The sequence below is a fragment of the Netta rufina genome (assembly GCF_964035555.1).
Source record: "Netta rufina genome assembly, chromosome: 2".
In the NCBI taxonomy this organism is placed as follows: Eukaryota; Metazoa; Chordata; class Aves; order Anseriformes; family Anatidae; genus Netta; species Netta rufina.
Genome location: NC_140124.1, coordinates 81,724,150 through 81,741,510, shown reverse-complemented (window position 1 = coordinate 81,741,510; position 17,361 = coordinate 81,724,150). Strand labels below are relative to the sequence as shown.

Below are 17,361 nucleotides of genomic sequence, written 5' to 3'. Positions count from 1 at the left end.
CATGCGAAAGCAGAAGCCGAGCTGAAGTAACATGATAGCGAGGAGGAGCCAGACATCAGCTATGAACTCGCAGGCTTTGTTTTGACATCCTCCTTTGCCCGGTGATTTAAGACTTGGTTGTAGGGGCAGTTCATTCAGGGGAACATCCTGTGAGAAATGTTTTTCTGGGAGGCGAGTAGTGTCGCTAGCTTGTCTTAGAGCTTGCAAAATAGCACACTCTTAAGTGGAACAAAGGGCTCCCGTAGGCATTGCAGGTTCATACTGTGCAGCCGTGCTCCTGGGGACAGTGGGGAGATTTGCTGCCAGGGTCAGTCATCCTCTTTTTGTCCCTCTGCTTCCCTTCACTAGTTAAATACTCTTTCCTTTAGTTGCTTTTATCCTGCAACTTGGGCCCCGTTGTGAATGCCTGTATTAACTAAAGGCAGGAAGGAGCAAAATAAGGTATATGAAGAGTCTCGTGTTAGAGTGAACAAGTATTTGCAGCATAAGGAAGCTGTGTATGGACCTGATCAGTAGCAGGGTAACACTGGTGGCAAGGAATGGAGCCAAATGTATGTGTGGTTTGGTTTGTGTAAATTGTCGTTCACCTGTGTGCATTTTTTTTCACTTGTCCGTGACTTAAATATCTCTAGACCTATGTCAGGGCTCCACAGAAAGCATACTGCACACTTTTCAACCCACAGCCTTATCTCTGCTCTATTTCTGGACCATACTTACAAGATGCCTGTGAAGTCATCCAGCTGAAAAGGCAAGTGTGCAAAGTGCTGGATCACAAAGACTGAACTCTTCTCCCTTTTCTATTCTCCCTTTTTCTTTCTCCCTAGTAGATAAAATTTTCCAGGTCCAGGTTAGTGTTCAGTTGCTGCAAGGAATGCTGGTTACACCCTTCTGAGAAGAGACCCGTGTTTTTTTTCTTTCCCATCCAGTGTGAAAGAATCTGCATCTCTTCTGTGTTATACCCTGCCTTCTTTCCTGTCAGTGCTCCCTAGTTTGTAACAAATACAAAGGTGTGTCAGGCAGCTCAGACTCTGTGCTAGGAACTTTTTGAACAAATGCTATGGTAATTGCCCTGTATTTTTGCTGGGTTGTCCATTTCTTGAGAGCAATATTAATTTGCAATTCAGTTACTCTAGTTGTCTAGTAGTCATTCATCTTTGTTCTGCATAATTAATGCTGAATGGCTTGACAAAACTTCAGAAACAAAATAGGACCCCGGTCTCTAAGTGTTACTTGTAAAACAGAGGAACTTCCAGGGGAAGCCCTGAAGTATGTAAGCAGACAGGGCTTAACATGCTCTTTTGTTTTTAACTCTGCCCTCAACACACAGTGGGTTCATAATGGCTGAAATAGATCATCATGAGCCACACAATTACTGCTGAGAGAATGTAAGGACTACTGCTCTTGTTAGGAACCCCGGTGGAGGCAGTATCACTGAAACCTCTTGGCTGAGGTGATAACACAGTGTTGACCTCTTAAAACTACCCGTTGTTTGTATCAGGTGAATCGTAGGAATAGTCTGAGAAGACACAGTGGCTGCAATCTACTTAGAGTAAACCATTCCATTAATACAAAAAAATTGAAGCTTAATCACAGCAATCTCCTGTTCTAAGACAGTTTTTTCACCTTATTTAACGCTCAGGTTTTTCAGTTTTGCCAAGTCTAACAACAATTATTTCTTGAGAGTAACTTATGAATGTTGCTAACTAGATGAAAATGAGATGGCAACTCTGATTCTGGAGAGCTTTCATAATGCAGTGGATGGTTTCAGGAAGCAAAACGTTATTTTTAGTAAAAATCAAACACTGTGTTACCCTGATCTGAGAGCTACTGGAAAGTATGCTCATGATGATGAACTTCATGGTGACTGTGATGTCTCCAGTGAAAAGCAAGCACACCATCACTAGGAAGCTTGTTGTGAAGTTTGAAGTATTCTGTCACAGAAGTTAGAAAGTATGCCACAGTCATTGGACTTGATAGGTGTTAGAAGAAAGTAGAAAACTAATCCCATTTTACAGACCAGAAAGCTATGGCAACAGATTTTCACAGGGAAAAAAAAAATCTCGCTGTTATTTACCCTGTTTTGTATTTCAAGGGGTAATTCACTTAGTATCTCATTGCACAGTGTCAGAAGGGAAGTAAGTTGTAGAGTTGGAAGTAAGGAATTTCTCAGACTGGACTGTCAGGAAGACTTGAAGTTTGCGAAATACTTCAAGTCGGTTAAAAGGAGATGAAGAGCAGAGGGAGGTGATGAGACAGGTCAGATGCGGACCAAGCAGAAGGGAAACAAATGGGAGTTGTGTAGGACTTCGTAAGAGGGGAAGCCTCGGTGTGTGTTTGGAGGGGAAGCCAGTCATAATGCATAAGTAGATTGTGTGTGATGTCTGAAGTACATGGAAGAGAGGAATTTTAAGCCGTAGCAAAAGGCCTAATCCTGTATATCTTCCTTTACCCATCAGATTTTGTTTTCAGTGTTACCCCTGAAACATGAGCTTCTGCCTGTTTCTGAGGTAAAACTGGACAACCAAGATTAGAGTTTGTAACTTGCCATCCTAATTGTTGAGTGTCTCCATCACGGCATGGTGTAGAACTTGAATTTGTAGTGTAAACTTTTTTTAGAAGTACAATTTTTGCAGAACACCTTTAAACCATGTAGTCGCTGATGCCACAATTTTAAAATAGTTGCTTGACATGTCTAGTTTTTATGGTGCCATGTGAGCAGAATGGAAACAAACCATCAAGAAACTGTAGAAAATTTCGACAGATGATTTGGGTTTGCTTTCTTTTTAATTCTGTTTTTATTCTACATGTGTTTTTCGTTCTTTTTCCCTGGAGTTTCTGTTGTAGTTTAACGGTCTTGGTAACTTCACAGCTCTGATGAACCACTTGGAAAGCTTGGTGGCATACTCCTGCTGACAACAAATGGCTTTGGTTAAATATTTATGCAGACAACAGTTTTGTTGCTAGTGCCGCTTTGGCCAGATTCTCTTTTTGCTCTGCCTTGCTGTATGAATGGGTGTATTTCTCTCCATCACTTAACATTGTTCACATCAGTTTGTCCTACTGCTGAAATTGCAGAACTCGAGACCTAAGACAGATGTGGTTCCTGATATCTGTAACTTTGCTTTCCCAGTGATCTGCGTTAATTTGTGGCAAAATTCTGCTGAAAACTCTGAGAAGAAAAATAAATAAATAAATAAATAAAAATGCAGGCTTAATGGTAACCAGTTGGCCTGTCTGAAATAAATAACTGATGCATCAAACCTGTGCCATAAGACACTTTGATCAACATAATTTGTAAGCATTAACTGTTATCCTTGAAAGCAGTTTGGTATTCCAGTTGAAAGGAGTTTGTTTTCAGCCGGGTTTTGGAATGTGATTTGGAAAACATGCATGTGTGGATGGGCAAGGAAGACTTCTTGTTCTGACACATGTTAAAACTAAAAATCCTTCCTTAACGCCTTCTCTGGACATTTTATGGCTGAGAGTAAAATCCAGAATTAGCATATCTGAATTATTTCAGCATAGAAATTTAACTCTGATTAGTTTTTGTTCTTGTTCCATTCGCTAAGTACCTTGCCTTTTGTGACAGGTATTGCTTCTTAGTTGTTTGTTAGAAGTTGAAGGTGCTCACAGAGCCTGACGCTTCCTTCTCTCAGAGGGGTAAAGCTGACTTTTTTGTAAAAGAGCTTGAGAATGGTGTAAATGAAAGCTGAGCTGGCACTTCGTGCGTGAGTTAGTACTTGATGTAGTCTGAAGAACTGAAAAGATGTTTTAAGACAACAATTTCCCTTGAAGGTGGAGATAATGTTTTTAACCTTTTTAATGTTTTAATCTGTTTCACAAGTGATGTGTTGATGAACGAATTACTTTAAACAATGCTAGGCTATCCACGGTGTTAGGTGCTTGACAAGGCAAGCTCTGTTTGAACGAGAGGTGTTTTGATTCTCAAATATATTCTTCTGGATTGTTCGCTAAAATTTAAAACCCCTGCTGAAACAACCCATGTCTGATCCATATCAAACCTGATCAGTGAATTCAACCAACAATGCGTGACTCAAGTTTCTGAACTCCATCTTAAGTGCAACATTGGAAATAAAAATGCATTGTATAAGTGAACGTGTTGATAAGTGAACATTGTCTTTCTACTTTTTCTCTCAGATAATTTCAGACCTTGAGTCTTGGAATGATGAGCTCTCTCAGCAGATGAATGACTTCGACACTGAAGATCTTACAATAGCAGAACAAAGGCTCCAGCATCATGCAGACAAAGCCCTGACCATGAATAATTTGACGTTTGATGTCATCCACCAAGGGCAGGATCTGCTGCAGTATGTCAATGAAGTGCAGGCATCTGGTAAGATGGCTCCTTCGTGCTATTCAAGGTAGTGGCTTTACAAGAATTATCCAGTTGTCTCTCCATGGGATGTCTGAAAATGACAGACATGCTGGTTAAATGTAAACTGGAGAAGTGTGGACCTGTTTTTTCTTCTTCATGCTCAAATCATTTGAATAGCATTCATCATTATATGTTGTAATTACGGCATGCAATTGTTATCTAGGAGTTGGCAACACCTGGAGACGTTTAGTTTTGTAACAGATTCAATGCAGGAAGCCAGTAAAAATTAGCGTAAATAGTAGGGAGTTAATTTAATATTTATGTGGAAGAATTTAACCAAGTTACAATTTTCAGCTTCCATCAGGAACTCTTCCTTTGTGGTTTCTTATGATCCTTCAGTTGATGTTTCTAACTGTATTCAGTCACTTGGGGTAGGTCACAGGCTTCTTAAAAATAATAATAATAATAATTTTGCATTTTTAAAAGGATGCAAAACCGTATTGTTTAAGCAAATGCTTTAAAGATTAGGTTATACATGTGCTTTGAGAAGTAACTGGAAAAGTGTAGAATAGAGGAAATGTCCTGTTTGTCTTCAGAAGATTTACATCTTTTATAAACGTCTGGCTGATTACAGGTGTTGAGCTGCTTTGTGACAGAGATGTAGACATGGCAACTCGTGTTCAGGATCTGCTGGAATTTCTCCATGAGAAGCAGCAGGAGCTGGATTTAGCCGCCGAGCAGCATCGCAAGCACTTGGAACAGTGCGTACAGCTGCGCCATCTGCAGGCTGAAGTCAAGCAGGTACGAATTAATTGTGCCATGAGCTGGGGGATCAACCCCCAAGAGCTATTTTCAGACCTCCTGGAGAGATACAGCCCCATAAATATAAATAAAAAATTACTTTGTTATATGAACTCTTGTACTTGGAGGTAAGGAGGAACAAATTTGAATTAAGCACCTAAAGAAATTTCATCCTTTGTTAATATTAAGCGATTTTTAAAATTTGCATTAACACTCTTCGTACATCAATGCAAGCCATGTATTTGAAGTGCAATTTGAATCTGGATAAAAACCATAGTTTTATCTTCTGTTTGGTGATTAATAGAAATATTCAGTGACATTCCCTGAACAGTGCCCTAATACTTCTTTGTATATTGTTTGCTGCATCTACACATAGTGGCATCGTAATAAGGTTTACTTTCCTAGAGGTGAAAACTGAATTCTCCTTATCATGGCAATAAAGTGTTAAGTTTTGAGATCCTCACCTGAGAAACACTTAAACCTTTGGTGAATTTGAGATGCCATGGGTGAAGCCACTAAAGCAAGTGAAAATAGTGTGGTTTCTTTTTTTTTTTTTTTTTTTTTTTTGCTTTGTTTGTTTGTTTGCTTAGTGTTTTAATAATAAAATAACACTAGAAAGTAATACTTCGACCTTATTAGACTTGAAGACCTCGCAGAAGTCTTCTAAAAGTTGTTGCATTTAATATGTCACATAATGACTCCCAGTACAACTTGTTTTTTTTTTTTTTTTTTTTACATTTGTCACGAGCTCTTAGAAAAATTCATGTTCCTTGTGAGACTGTGAATGATAAACTTCACAGATTGCAAAGTAATACAGAAGGGGTCCAGTTATCATTGGAGAGGTGAATGGTAGATTCCCAAAATATTTCCAGGAAGCCGTTGGTGAATGTGGTGGAACACCCAAAGTTTCAGTGTGGTCTTGAATTAAAGGGGTGCAGAGAACTTGTAGTGTCTACTGTGTGCAGTCTGTGGTAGTAATCAAATATATGGCCTTCTAGTTAAAGCCTTCTCATACTCTGCTGAATTATCCTGTGTATATCATAGTACTTGTTCACCTCCAGAAAATGCAAACTACAGATGACTTTTCACATAAGTAATGGTTGAAATAAAAGTTGTTGTGGATTAGAATAGTTTCTGTACTCAGTTGCAAGCTGTTCTGAGGATGAAGGAAAAGAGTGCAAATTTGCAGAGAAAGTTAAAAATTAGAAAGAATGTGAATACCAGCTGAGGCAGTCTCATTGCATTATGGTACATCAGTAGGCAACAATGGGATAGATTAGTAAGAAAGATAAGTCATGAATTCCCACTGATCTGAAATAATATTTGGTTACAGAACAGAATGTAGCACTATAAAATAGTTACTTCCCTTGGATGCTCCCACAAGAAACTGAATACCTTTCTGCATTAGCTTTGTTTGCATACAAGTTAAATACGACAAGAAAGAGACACCTGTTTAAAATGTATTTGCAGAAGAAATGTTTCATATTTTGGCAGATACAAGCAAAAGATGAATATCATGGATTGTAGAGGAATATCCATATTACACTTAGTACATGGTTTGTGGATTCATTCTGTAAGATGTTTGTAACTTTTCCAAGCCAGTACTAGCCCTGACTGAATATGAAGTTCAAGTTTAGATTTTTAAAAAAGCACTGGAAAAAAAAAATCAGTTCATCTCATAATTAATAGAGAGGTATATGCTATTCTAGCCAGCTACTTCATCATAATAGAGTGGGTTTTAGGAGAGAAACATTATTCTATTTTATATTCTTAGAACACATATCTATCAACTGTCAACTTGGATTTTATTTTGAATTAAAAGCTCTAATAGATGTGAATTTTCAAACAAGCTTACATGAACACCTAGCTGACAGGTTCATGTATTACAGACTCCTCTTCCAAGTTTTCATTGTACCAATGAATCTGCAATGGTTCCCCAGCTTGAAGGCCTAAAAAATGAACTAAAACAACGTTATATTGTCTTACAAGATTTCTTTTGATTCTTTGGGGAATGTTTTGGGTCTAGTAACTTCTACTTTTGGTGATTTCAGTTGTCTTTCCAGAAAAACGCTTCTGATTTACCTTAATTTTATGAACTATCAGGAAGCATGATCTTTGTTTTTTCCTCTTAACTGGGAAAAGCTCCATAGCTCAGCAGGTCACAGCAGGTGTGCTTGACTTGAGAGTAAAATGACACAGTAAACCTCCCCTTCAGTCTGTTTTATTTGTATTTTATTGCCTGAAGCAGTGAGCACACAGCTTTCTAGTCCCATTGTTGTGATTTCCTACCAGATTTATTGTTGATGAAGAGAGCTTAAGCATACTTATTATGTAGATGGGATATTGTCTCCATATTTAAGTTTTTAATAAGATTGACATTTGATTTTTTTTTCCTGCCAAAACTGAAACGACTGCTGTTGTAGTTTCACATTTTACACACATGTATTTAGCTTGTAGTCATGACAGATTATTAGATTGGAATACTGTAGGGATTTTTCCATGGGGTACATCCCTCAGGTTGTTAAAATTGAGACCAGAAAACTGTCTCCTGGCTTCATTTTTAGCTAAGTATTTTTTTTAAGCCTTTATAAGTTAATTAAGCCTTTATAAGTAAGTCAGTCTTTATAAGTTAATAAAGTCATTTCAGTACTAGGTGAACTTCTTTTGAGCACAGAAAGCAAATAAAAACACCCAGTGTTACTTCTCCCTCAACTACAGTACCAGTTCTGCTTTCTGTCATTGAAGTTCTGTAGATCAAACCTCAAGGAGGAAGCAGAAGGGCTAGAAGACAAACAGGTTTAAAGAAATCCTACAGAGAATTTGCTTTCCAACCTGATATTTAATAGGTACAGAAAGGGCAAAAACAGACAGAAAATTGAGGTTTTCTTACACCATAGAAGTCAGGAGGAAGAGGGTGCTCACTAAAGTAAGAAAGGACAGCTGTATGTAGAAAAAACAACATGGAAAGGAAAATGCAGTCACTTTATACAGGGTAGGGAAATACAAGTAGAGGCAGAGAAATAGTTAAGAGAGCATCTGGTTCATCCACAACTACACTTGCATGTTTGCCAGCCAAACCTTTGATCACCTAAAATATATAGCTGCTGGATTACTTATTGGTGCAATTGCTCCCATGTACTCACTGTGTAGAATGAATGCTTTGGTTGTCTTAGCATGCATCATCTACATTGGTCAAATTCTCTACCAAGCTCCGAAGTGCACTGGTTTTACTATTCTTGTTAAACCTTTGCAGTGCACTGTTTGCAGCTGTGATTATGGTATATGTTCTTGGATATGCTTACATATTCACATGTATAACAGCGTAGTCCAAGCTTGAATCCTCAAGGATGCCTTGAGCTGCCTTGGATTCATACATGTAGATCTTAAAGCTTGGTGCAAACACAGTCCACAGTGTTTGAGCTCTGATTCTCCAAGAATACTATTCAGGGCGAGTATCCTGGCACTCCATACAGGGCCATATGGATATGAAAATGCACACAGGACTGCTTGCTGAAGCAGGTGTGTCTTGTGATCATGTCTAGTTGGAGTAAAAAATCAATACAAGAAACCAAACTGAGAACAAGCATTTTTCTACAGAACTACCCTTTCAAGGGTCACAAACTCTTAGTTTCATTTCCACAATTTTGCTGATGTTCTGCTGATGCTTTACTAGCCTGCTGAAGACTAGAAAGGGAAAAGATGGGAGGCGTGGTCCATTCCGGTAGTGAGGTGATGGGAATACGCCAACAAACACTGCAAGGCAACAGCCTTGGAAAAAGAACAGGCTTGCTGTTTACTGGTACTTACGTTATCCCTTGCAGTCAGAGCAGAGAGAAGGGAAAGGATGAAATGCTGCTGGCAACTTCCCTCCTGTGAGTCCCACCCGCTTCTGCACTTCCATCCTAATCTGCAATAAGCAGGAGTGAAAATCCTTGTGTTTGAAATAGCAAGTTCTGTGCTAGCTGTCTCCTCTGTGTGATAGGATGCCAAGTCAAGAAGAGCTTTGAATTAGTGCTGCCTTAAACACTCCCATTCTTTGTAAATTCTCTGGAGAAGGCTAAATGTGTTTTAACACAAAGGTGGTGCATTTTATTACGTTATACCTGGAAGAATTAATTTGTGAGATAAAAAGAGGGTTTAGAAATGCTTGCATAAGACAAAATAGTAATTAAAAAGTGATTTTAAAAAATCTTCCACCCTCTGTGTTCTTCAAGATAAATTCTTTCCTCCAAGCTTAATTTCTAAGTCTTCTGAACCCATCTGTTTCCTAGGATCCTTTTCTTGTTCTTGAGGCCTTCCTTGGCTTGCTCCCTTGAGTATTTAAAAACCCCAGGTGTCTTAACCTTTTTTCATGGCACTCTTCACCTGCCCTGTGCTGTGATCTGGGAGCCTTTCCTTGCAGCAGAAGAGGTTGTTTCAAGGCCAGAAGGTTATGTTTGTAGTTAGAAAATCTGTAGGTTGGTGTAGAGATTATGATATTAAATTTGAAGATGAAGGCAAAAGTAACTGGAAAAGGTACTTCAATTTATCTGAAGACACTGAATTACAGTTCAGGACAATCTTGATGCATTGGAGAATTCTACTGCATGAAGGATATGGATTTTATTAGTGACAAATGCAGAGCATGATTTACTGGCAGGAATAATCAGCTGAACAAATGCAGCACAGGGGTAATTACTGGCTGGGCAGTAATTCTGCAGAAAAGTTCACAGACAACAGCGAATAACCTCAATTATGTCCAGCTTTACTCAGTAATTGAAAGATTTTGATAGAACTGATGCTTATCAACTGGAGAGAGCTCATAAAAGAGCAGTGAGAAAAATTAGGAGGCTAAGTTCATAGGGGAGTGGTTGAAGACTGGTGTCAATGAGGAGTGTTGTCTAGAGGAAGGAATTAGGGTAAAACTATTGATGAAGAGGATGGGGGAAAATGATGCCAAGAGGGAGAAAAGTTTTTTGTTTGTTTGTTTTAGTATATTTTGGGCAGGACAAATTAGATAAACTGAAATTAAAGCAAGAGAGATTTTGACGGCTAGACATTAGGAAGAAGACTTAAGGTGATAAAAACGTCTGGTGAAAGTGTGGGATGCCCGTTATTGGAGTCTTGAGTAATGAACAGGGAACAGATCTTTGGTGGGAGGGAGGCCTTAAGTCAATGTTTCTGCTGTTGGTGAGGAATGCACTAGGTGGCCTCCTGAGGCTTCTCCCCATCCTGCAATTCTTGTGATTTCAGTGGACGAGTCAAGAAGGCACTTCCTGGAAAACAAAAACCTTCAAGCAATTAGAAAACACTTAACAGTCGTGTTTTTCTTAATATTCTGAATAATTTGCTCTCTTTTTACGAAGGTGCATGTCCTCAATTTATGTGACTGACACTGGCTTTTCAGCAAATATTACTTGTAACTTCAATCTGTTTTCCAGGTGGCATAAGTGACATTCAGAAGCACAACCTTGCTTCAGTAAAAAATGAACCTACAAACATGTAATAGTTGACTGAAACATACAAGTTGTCAGCGAAGTGAAATAGGCAATTAAAGTGAATGTCATTGCCTGTGTTATATTACATATCTATTGCTCACTGGAAATGTATAATAAATGATTTAGGCATCCATTCCAGAACCACATGTGTCCATAAATGGTTTCGTCCCTAGCAATGATGCTTTTCTTGCTGGCTGGCAGTGGAATTGTGTATTTTAAGGTCTTCTCTTTTGTTACAGGTTTTGGGCTGGATCCGAAACGGGGAGTCTATGCTAAATGCTGGCCTTATCACTGCTAGCTCTTTGCAGGAAGCAGAACAGTTACAGAGGGAACATGAGCAGTTTCAACATGCAATAGAGGTAAAAGCACCATTTCAGTGACCGTATCCAAGAAGTCCTCTATTACTGTTCATGAGTCTCTGTAAACAGCGTTGTCCTAAGGAGATGTATCTCCTCTTTCCCTTTTCATACTGGTGGGTTAACGCTACAGCATTGAAATCATCTTATGGCAAAGAGATAAAAACACTTATTGGGAAGGTGGGGATTTTGTTCTTTTTTTTTTTTCTTGTTTTGGAGCTGCAATGCCAGACAACCACCTCTTCTTGGTGCCTTTTTTGCAGCATTGTAAAACAGTAATTTTTTGATCGGAGAAGAATAAAAAAGTTAAAAAACAAATCAAGTCTGTTAACAGCAGTTTTACTGAAAATGGTGGTTCCCTTTTTTAGAATACAACAATATTAAACTAGGCGTTAAAGTTGAGAATATATGAAACAGCACACATTAATTGTATGTATTCTGATTAAAGAACAACAACCATTTATTCATTGTATTATGATATGGTCTTTTAATGTTTCCATTTTTGTTCAATTTTAAGTTTTACTGAAATTTATGTGTGGTGAAGTGTCCTTCTCCTGCTTTGATTTCAAACTAAATATATTGGACTGGTCATCTCTGTGCAAAAGTTGTACAGAGATCTTAAGTCTGACTGGAACACAGTAATACTGATTTATATGCTCTATTGAGGGATTTGTGGTGACATTCATTGTATATAGTATGTTTTTAAAAAAACTTCTGATGAAAATGTAACCAATGTTACATTCCTTTAGGAAAACTATTTTCATTTTCAGAAGTACTGTCCTGCCATAATAGTTTAATGCTCTTGCGCCATTTTGTGGAGCAATTTTTCTTCTAATGAGTGGAGAGAGTTGTCTTTTTTATTGTCCTATATGCTTGCATCTTTGTTCACTACTAATTTGCAATAGACTTTCTTAAAGCTGTGAGGACAGAAATAATAATCAGACCAAAATAAGATAAATCCTTTTCATCTTTTTTCCCCTTCTTATGATGAAGGGAAAGCAAATCAACCTGGAATTCATGGTTATAAAGAATTTTACTGTGACATAGAGATGAGATGTGTTATTAATGTTTTGCAGTCGGCTTTTTATTGTAGTCTGCTAATCATTGTTGATTTGCTGGTAAATCTCCATAGGATTTATTTTCCTTGTGTTTGCATAATGAAGTCATGCAGTGACTAATATTAGAGGGTTATTTTTAGGTTATGAGTATGTGTGTGTGCATGTAGAAGTGTCACTGACACAGTTGAAATGTGACCCTTTGAGGTCTTCAAGAACATGAACTCAAATGCTCTCCTGAACCCCTGAATTTTCATCTCTTGTCAGAAAACGCATCAAAGTGCCCTACAGGTTCAGCAGAAGGCAGAGGCAATGCTGCAGGCTAATCACTATGACATGGATATGATCAGGGAGTGTGCAGAGAAGGTTGCTTCCCATTGGCAACAACTGATGCTGAAGATGGAGGACCGTCTCAAGCTTGTGAATGCCTCTGTTGCCTTCTATAAAACTTCTGAACAGGTACAGAAATGCTACATGAGCTGTGTCAGCCTTGGTAAATTCTTCAGTGCAGTGTCAAAAAAAATTGGTTGACTGTATTTGGTTATGTTTACCAATTTGATAACAATGAAATGCAGTCATAAAATACAAAAAAATCAAAAAGCAAATTATTTTCCCAGCTGCCTTAGAAACAGAAATCATGGTTTTAACTGAGTAGTAGACAAATTGCACTAACTACTTGGAGGCTACAGTGTAATTTGTCTGGCTACACTCGCTTCAATTAGAAAAATTCAAAGATTACCAAAGTGCTGTGGTTATTGGTGAAGACTCAAATCTTTGTCAGCCTCTTCTGTCTCTCTGGCCTTTAATATTCCCCAGATTCTTATTTTAATTGAGATAAAGGCCTGTAAAACATTTCCAAAATAAAACAGGAATACAAGTGCTTAGTTTTATTACTGCTTGTATCAAGAAGTTTTGCTTAAACCACAAGCAAGTTACACGGAGGTTTTAATGGAACTACTGCAGATGGTTAATGCTGTGTTTTGTGTGAGAGTCAGAGAAAAGTCAGCTTTATTTGACTTGTCAGCAGAAGAGTTAGTGGGAATATTGGCAAGGTTGCTTCCTTTGCAATCATGTCTGAAGCTTATCCTGAACTTTGCAGTCACAGAAACTGGGAAAGATGAGCAACTTCAGAGAGAGCATCCTGAGAAATGTCGCCTAAGAAGGCCAATGCTTGCAATCCTAAAGTCAAAGTTGGTTATTTTCTATTAAGTTACAGTGAAAATATGTCAGAGCCTAAGATATATGTAAGGGATAGATCAGTTTTCATTTTTACTGTCCTGAATTTCAAATTTTTGTTGGACTCCTTCTGCCCGATAGGTGTGCAGCGTGCTGGAAAGCCTGGAGCAAGAATATAAGCGAGAAGAGGACTGGTGTGGGGGAGCAGACAAACTGGGTCCCAACTCTGAAACAGATCATGTTACACCCATGATAAGCAAACACCTGGAACAGAAGGAGGCGTTCCTAAAGGTAGGTCTTGTCACTTATTGTGGTCTTCTGTGTCTTAGAAAACAAGCAGTCAAACATTGACTATTGGAGCACTGAAACGTGCCTGGAAAGCAGTGGAGCAGTGTCTAGTTAAAAGCTAAGCCATGTACATGTTCTGAACCACAAAATGTGGTAAGTGGCATGTTAACCACTTCTGACGGTGAATAGCAGAGTATAGCCAAGTGCATAAAATTGTGGTCAGCCCTGTAAATGTATTTCCTGTGGAACTTCAATAGATGTCAGGTCTCCCACTGTGACTGAAGTTGAATTGGGAATCACAGCTTTGAGCAACTGTCAATGTAAAGAATACTTAAAAGCTGCTGCTTTGGAAAAGAAGTGGCAGTCACATATCGTCATTACTGCCTGCGTATCAGAGCAACTCTTAGTTGTACTTGGACTACAGTACAAAAAGGAGAAAATTACTAGACAAGTGTCTGGAAGTAGCTGGGATTGTGTAATAGTCTGCAGATAAATTAAAGGTTTTTTATTCTAGCTAATGCCCTAATGAAGAGAGTTATTGATCATACCGAATAAAAGTGTAACGGATGCTTGCAAAGCAGCATGACTAAGCCTATAACCAAAGGCTTTTTCCAGTATCGCCTTGAAAGACTTCACAGTATATAACTTAGTTTTACTAAAAGCCTTTTTGTTCTCAGTGCACAGATGAGAACATTCAAAAATGTATTAGCATTGCTCTAAGTATGCTGTCAAACGCATCTTTCAGCAGTGGGCATGTGAATTTCCAGTCTTTGGGTTAAAATAACTCGAGAAATTACTTGGTATCTTTGTTACTGCATGTAACCAATTTAAAGTAGCATTTCATGTTCTGATTATTAGAAATAAGGCAGCCAGACCATATATAGTACTTGATGTGCATTAAGATGAAGAAGGCAGCTGAGCTGAGCGTTGGCAGTACAGCTGAGCGGACTCAAGGTTCTCAAGGCCTTTAAAGGACATCTTAATATTTTAGCACTTTTGGTTTCACTTCAGCAAAGCAATTACTTTTTGTCTAAAGTATTGGTGGATGTTTTAGAATATCCAGGTGATGTCATAAGCATGTGCACTCTGTTTATGCAATAAATCATTTCAAGTGGCACATACACAAAACAAACTATGAGCTCTGAGTCATGCTGAAAGCTCTAAAGCAGGTAATTGCTTTCCAGGATCTTCAGATAAAAACTAATAGCATTTTGTTTGGTTGGGGTTTTTTGTTTCAGTTTTTAGGTGTGGTTTTTTTTTTCCTGCCAGATAAGTAAGGATTATTTGTTGGGGAAACAATTTTAATGGTTGAGTTGGCTTAGTTGTAGAAGAATTTAATAGGCAACGTTTCTTAATGTGGAAAGGGGGGGATATACACAAAAAGGGGGAGAGGAAGGCTCTTCATCTCTTTTGAATGCATGTGTGTACATCTTGGAAGAAAATAATACTGCTGACTCTCTAGGCTTGCACGCTGGCCCGGAGGAATGCCGATGTCTTCCTGAAATACCTGCACAGGAATAGCGTAAACATGCCAGGGATGGTGACACACATTAAAGCACCTGAACAGCAAGTCAAAAGTAAGGGGACTCTTGTTCTTATTCTTTTTTCTTTTTTTTTTTTTTTTTTTTTCCCATCCAAAGAGCGCAATGATCATGTGCTGTGGGGTGTGTGATGCTGGGGGATTGAAGCCCGCACAAGTGGAAATGGTTCTGCCAGGCTTAACAGGAATTAATTAAAATTGTTCTCACACTTTGAAAGAGCTGACAGTCGTCAAATTTTCTTATACCCAAATGAATTTGCTCTGAATTTATTTATCTCCTGCTTACGCTTGATCTTCTTGCAATTTGAAACTCAGATGTGCTGCTTTTGTTTAGAGAATGAGATAGTAAACTTCCATGTGATGATGTTTGGTCTGAAGCCAAAAGGGAGCTGCTGATCACTTGAAGCTTACTCAGTCTGCCGGTGTGGTGCATTTTGTGAGTTCCTCAGGAATGCCAGGGTGATACAAGGCAATCCCTCGAATGATGCCCTTGGGCTCTTCATATAGTTGAATCATTTCAAGGAACTTGATGAAATATAGGATAACTGGCGTCATGTTTAAATTTCTTGTTTAGATAAGTAGTAGCTGAGATGAGGCAGGAAAGTACCATTATGTGGGGCTTGGCTTTTGGTAGGACTAATTCAACATAGTGCAGCTTTGAGGTGTAACTTGTGTTGTGGGGAATGGACTAGAGACAGAAATCTGCAGGGTTTTCAGGGATGAAAGTGGCAAAATGACAGAAATTAGTAGGGTGTGCATAAGTGGTGGGTGAAGTAGGCAGAACAGAGATTAGAGGGAAAGATTCAGAAATAAATACTGCGTTTTAATAGCTTATTTGCTGGTCATATACTGCTTGATGCATTTTGAACCTGTGGCTGAACATGTCAGGGCTACAGACTCAGAAGCAGAGAAGTCTAAGTCAAATTGCCTAATTAATTGCTGTTTGCAGATATCCAAAGGGAGTTGCGCAGAAGGTGGAGCCAAACTGAGAGGAACACAGCATTGGGACCTTGATGTAAATTTTTGGTCCTAATAGAAAATTCTGATATAAGGAAAAACTGTTAAAGCAGGAGTGAGAAACCACTGAGTAGAACAGGTAGTCCAGAGAGGTGGTGGAGTCTTTGAGAAAATTTAAAATTCATTTGAACATGTCCCTGAATGATTCTGAAGTTACTCTTGCTCTGAGGGGGACATTGGAATGGATGATCTCCAGAGGTCACTTCCACTCTAAATTATTTTTGATTCTACCAGAAAAGGACATGCTGACTTTCTTCATTTTCCTATAACAGAAAAAAAAAGATTGCTAAGCTCATCTATGTATCTGATGGTACTCAAACTGAAAATCTCCCTGTGCTGATTTTTTCTTCTTGGAGAGATAATAGAGTATTGGACATTTGTAGGGAAATAATTAGATTGTGTCTGTTGAAACTTTGGAAGTGTGCAGATCAGACAAAGGATTATTTCTCCCCCTATCCTGAAGACATCAACATTTATAAAACTGCATAAGACAAAATTTCTATGCAGATTCAGGTTGTATCAATAGTGAAAAATTGTTAATGACATTTGTCAATTAGCTCTACTCTTAGTAGTGGAAAACAGAATCAAAGCAGAAGCAAGCAGAAAGTTGAGCTATAATGTTTCTTGAGTGTAAGAAAAAAAGTATTAGGACTTGTAGGCAAACTTTTAAGATTTGGTTCCAAAAGCTGTTTTGTGCAGAAAACAGTCATTCTGAGAAAGATAAATATGTTCAAATGAGGGAAAAGTAGAGAAGTCTTTGCTAATGTCCTTAAAAATAATTACATTTCAGAACAGTAGTCTCTTTTAATCTCTTTTCTAAATAGATAGGATTGAAAAGAGTAGAGTGTTTATTTCAAGAATACATCTAAGTACGAGTGTGTGTAATGGTCCTGCAGAACAGATGCACCCTGTGTTTCAACAAAATGAAATAATGTGTTAGACTGTGCTCATTATATAGTATTCAGACAATAAAAAGAACTGTTTATAAAATGGAGTAACCCTTGAGTTTCTGCAGCACTGCTGAACTTTTTTTTAAAACAAACAAAAAAGCAAATTAACATACATTATTCAGTGGCAGACTTGATCCTTGTTCCCAGATGCAGGTTAAAATATCTAGAAAAGCAATCTGTTAATATAGGCAAAGTTTAGCTAAACACATTCTTCCTGGGAAACAGTAATCACAATGATACTGAACTCTGAAAGATGTCATTCTGTCCCTTCATACCAGTGTAAACAATTTTCTTGACATGTCATTACAGCTATACAAATTCTGTATCAGACACCATGCCAAAGCCAATCTTTATGAAGTAGTAGT

General features: G+C 38.3%; 1 protein-coding gene across 4 annotated transcripts in view; it reads left to right on the top strand.

The window, feature by feature from the left end:
- Positions 1-17,361, top strand: part of TRIO (trio Rho guanine nucleotide exchange factor) — a 243,363-nt gene that overhangs the window by 125,935 nt on the left and 100,067 nt on the right. For all 4 annotated transcript variants that reach the window (XM_084281722.1, XM_084281723.1, XM_084281724.1 and 1 more), the window contains exons 14-19: positions 4,159-4,354; positions 4,971-5,137; positions 10,854-10,973; positions 12,293-12,484; positions 13,343-13,492; positions 14,952-15,066. In XM_084281722.1, coding sequence (XP_084137848.1) covers positions 4,159-4,354; positions 4,971-5,137; positions 10,854-10,973; positions 12,293-12,484; positions 13,343-13,492; positions 14,952-15,066 — 940 coding nt within the window. The remainder of the gene's footprint in view (positions 1-4,158; positions 4,355-4,970; positions 5,138-10,853; positions 10,974-12,292; positions 12,485-13,342; positions 13,493-14,951; positions 15,067-17,361) is intronic.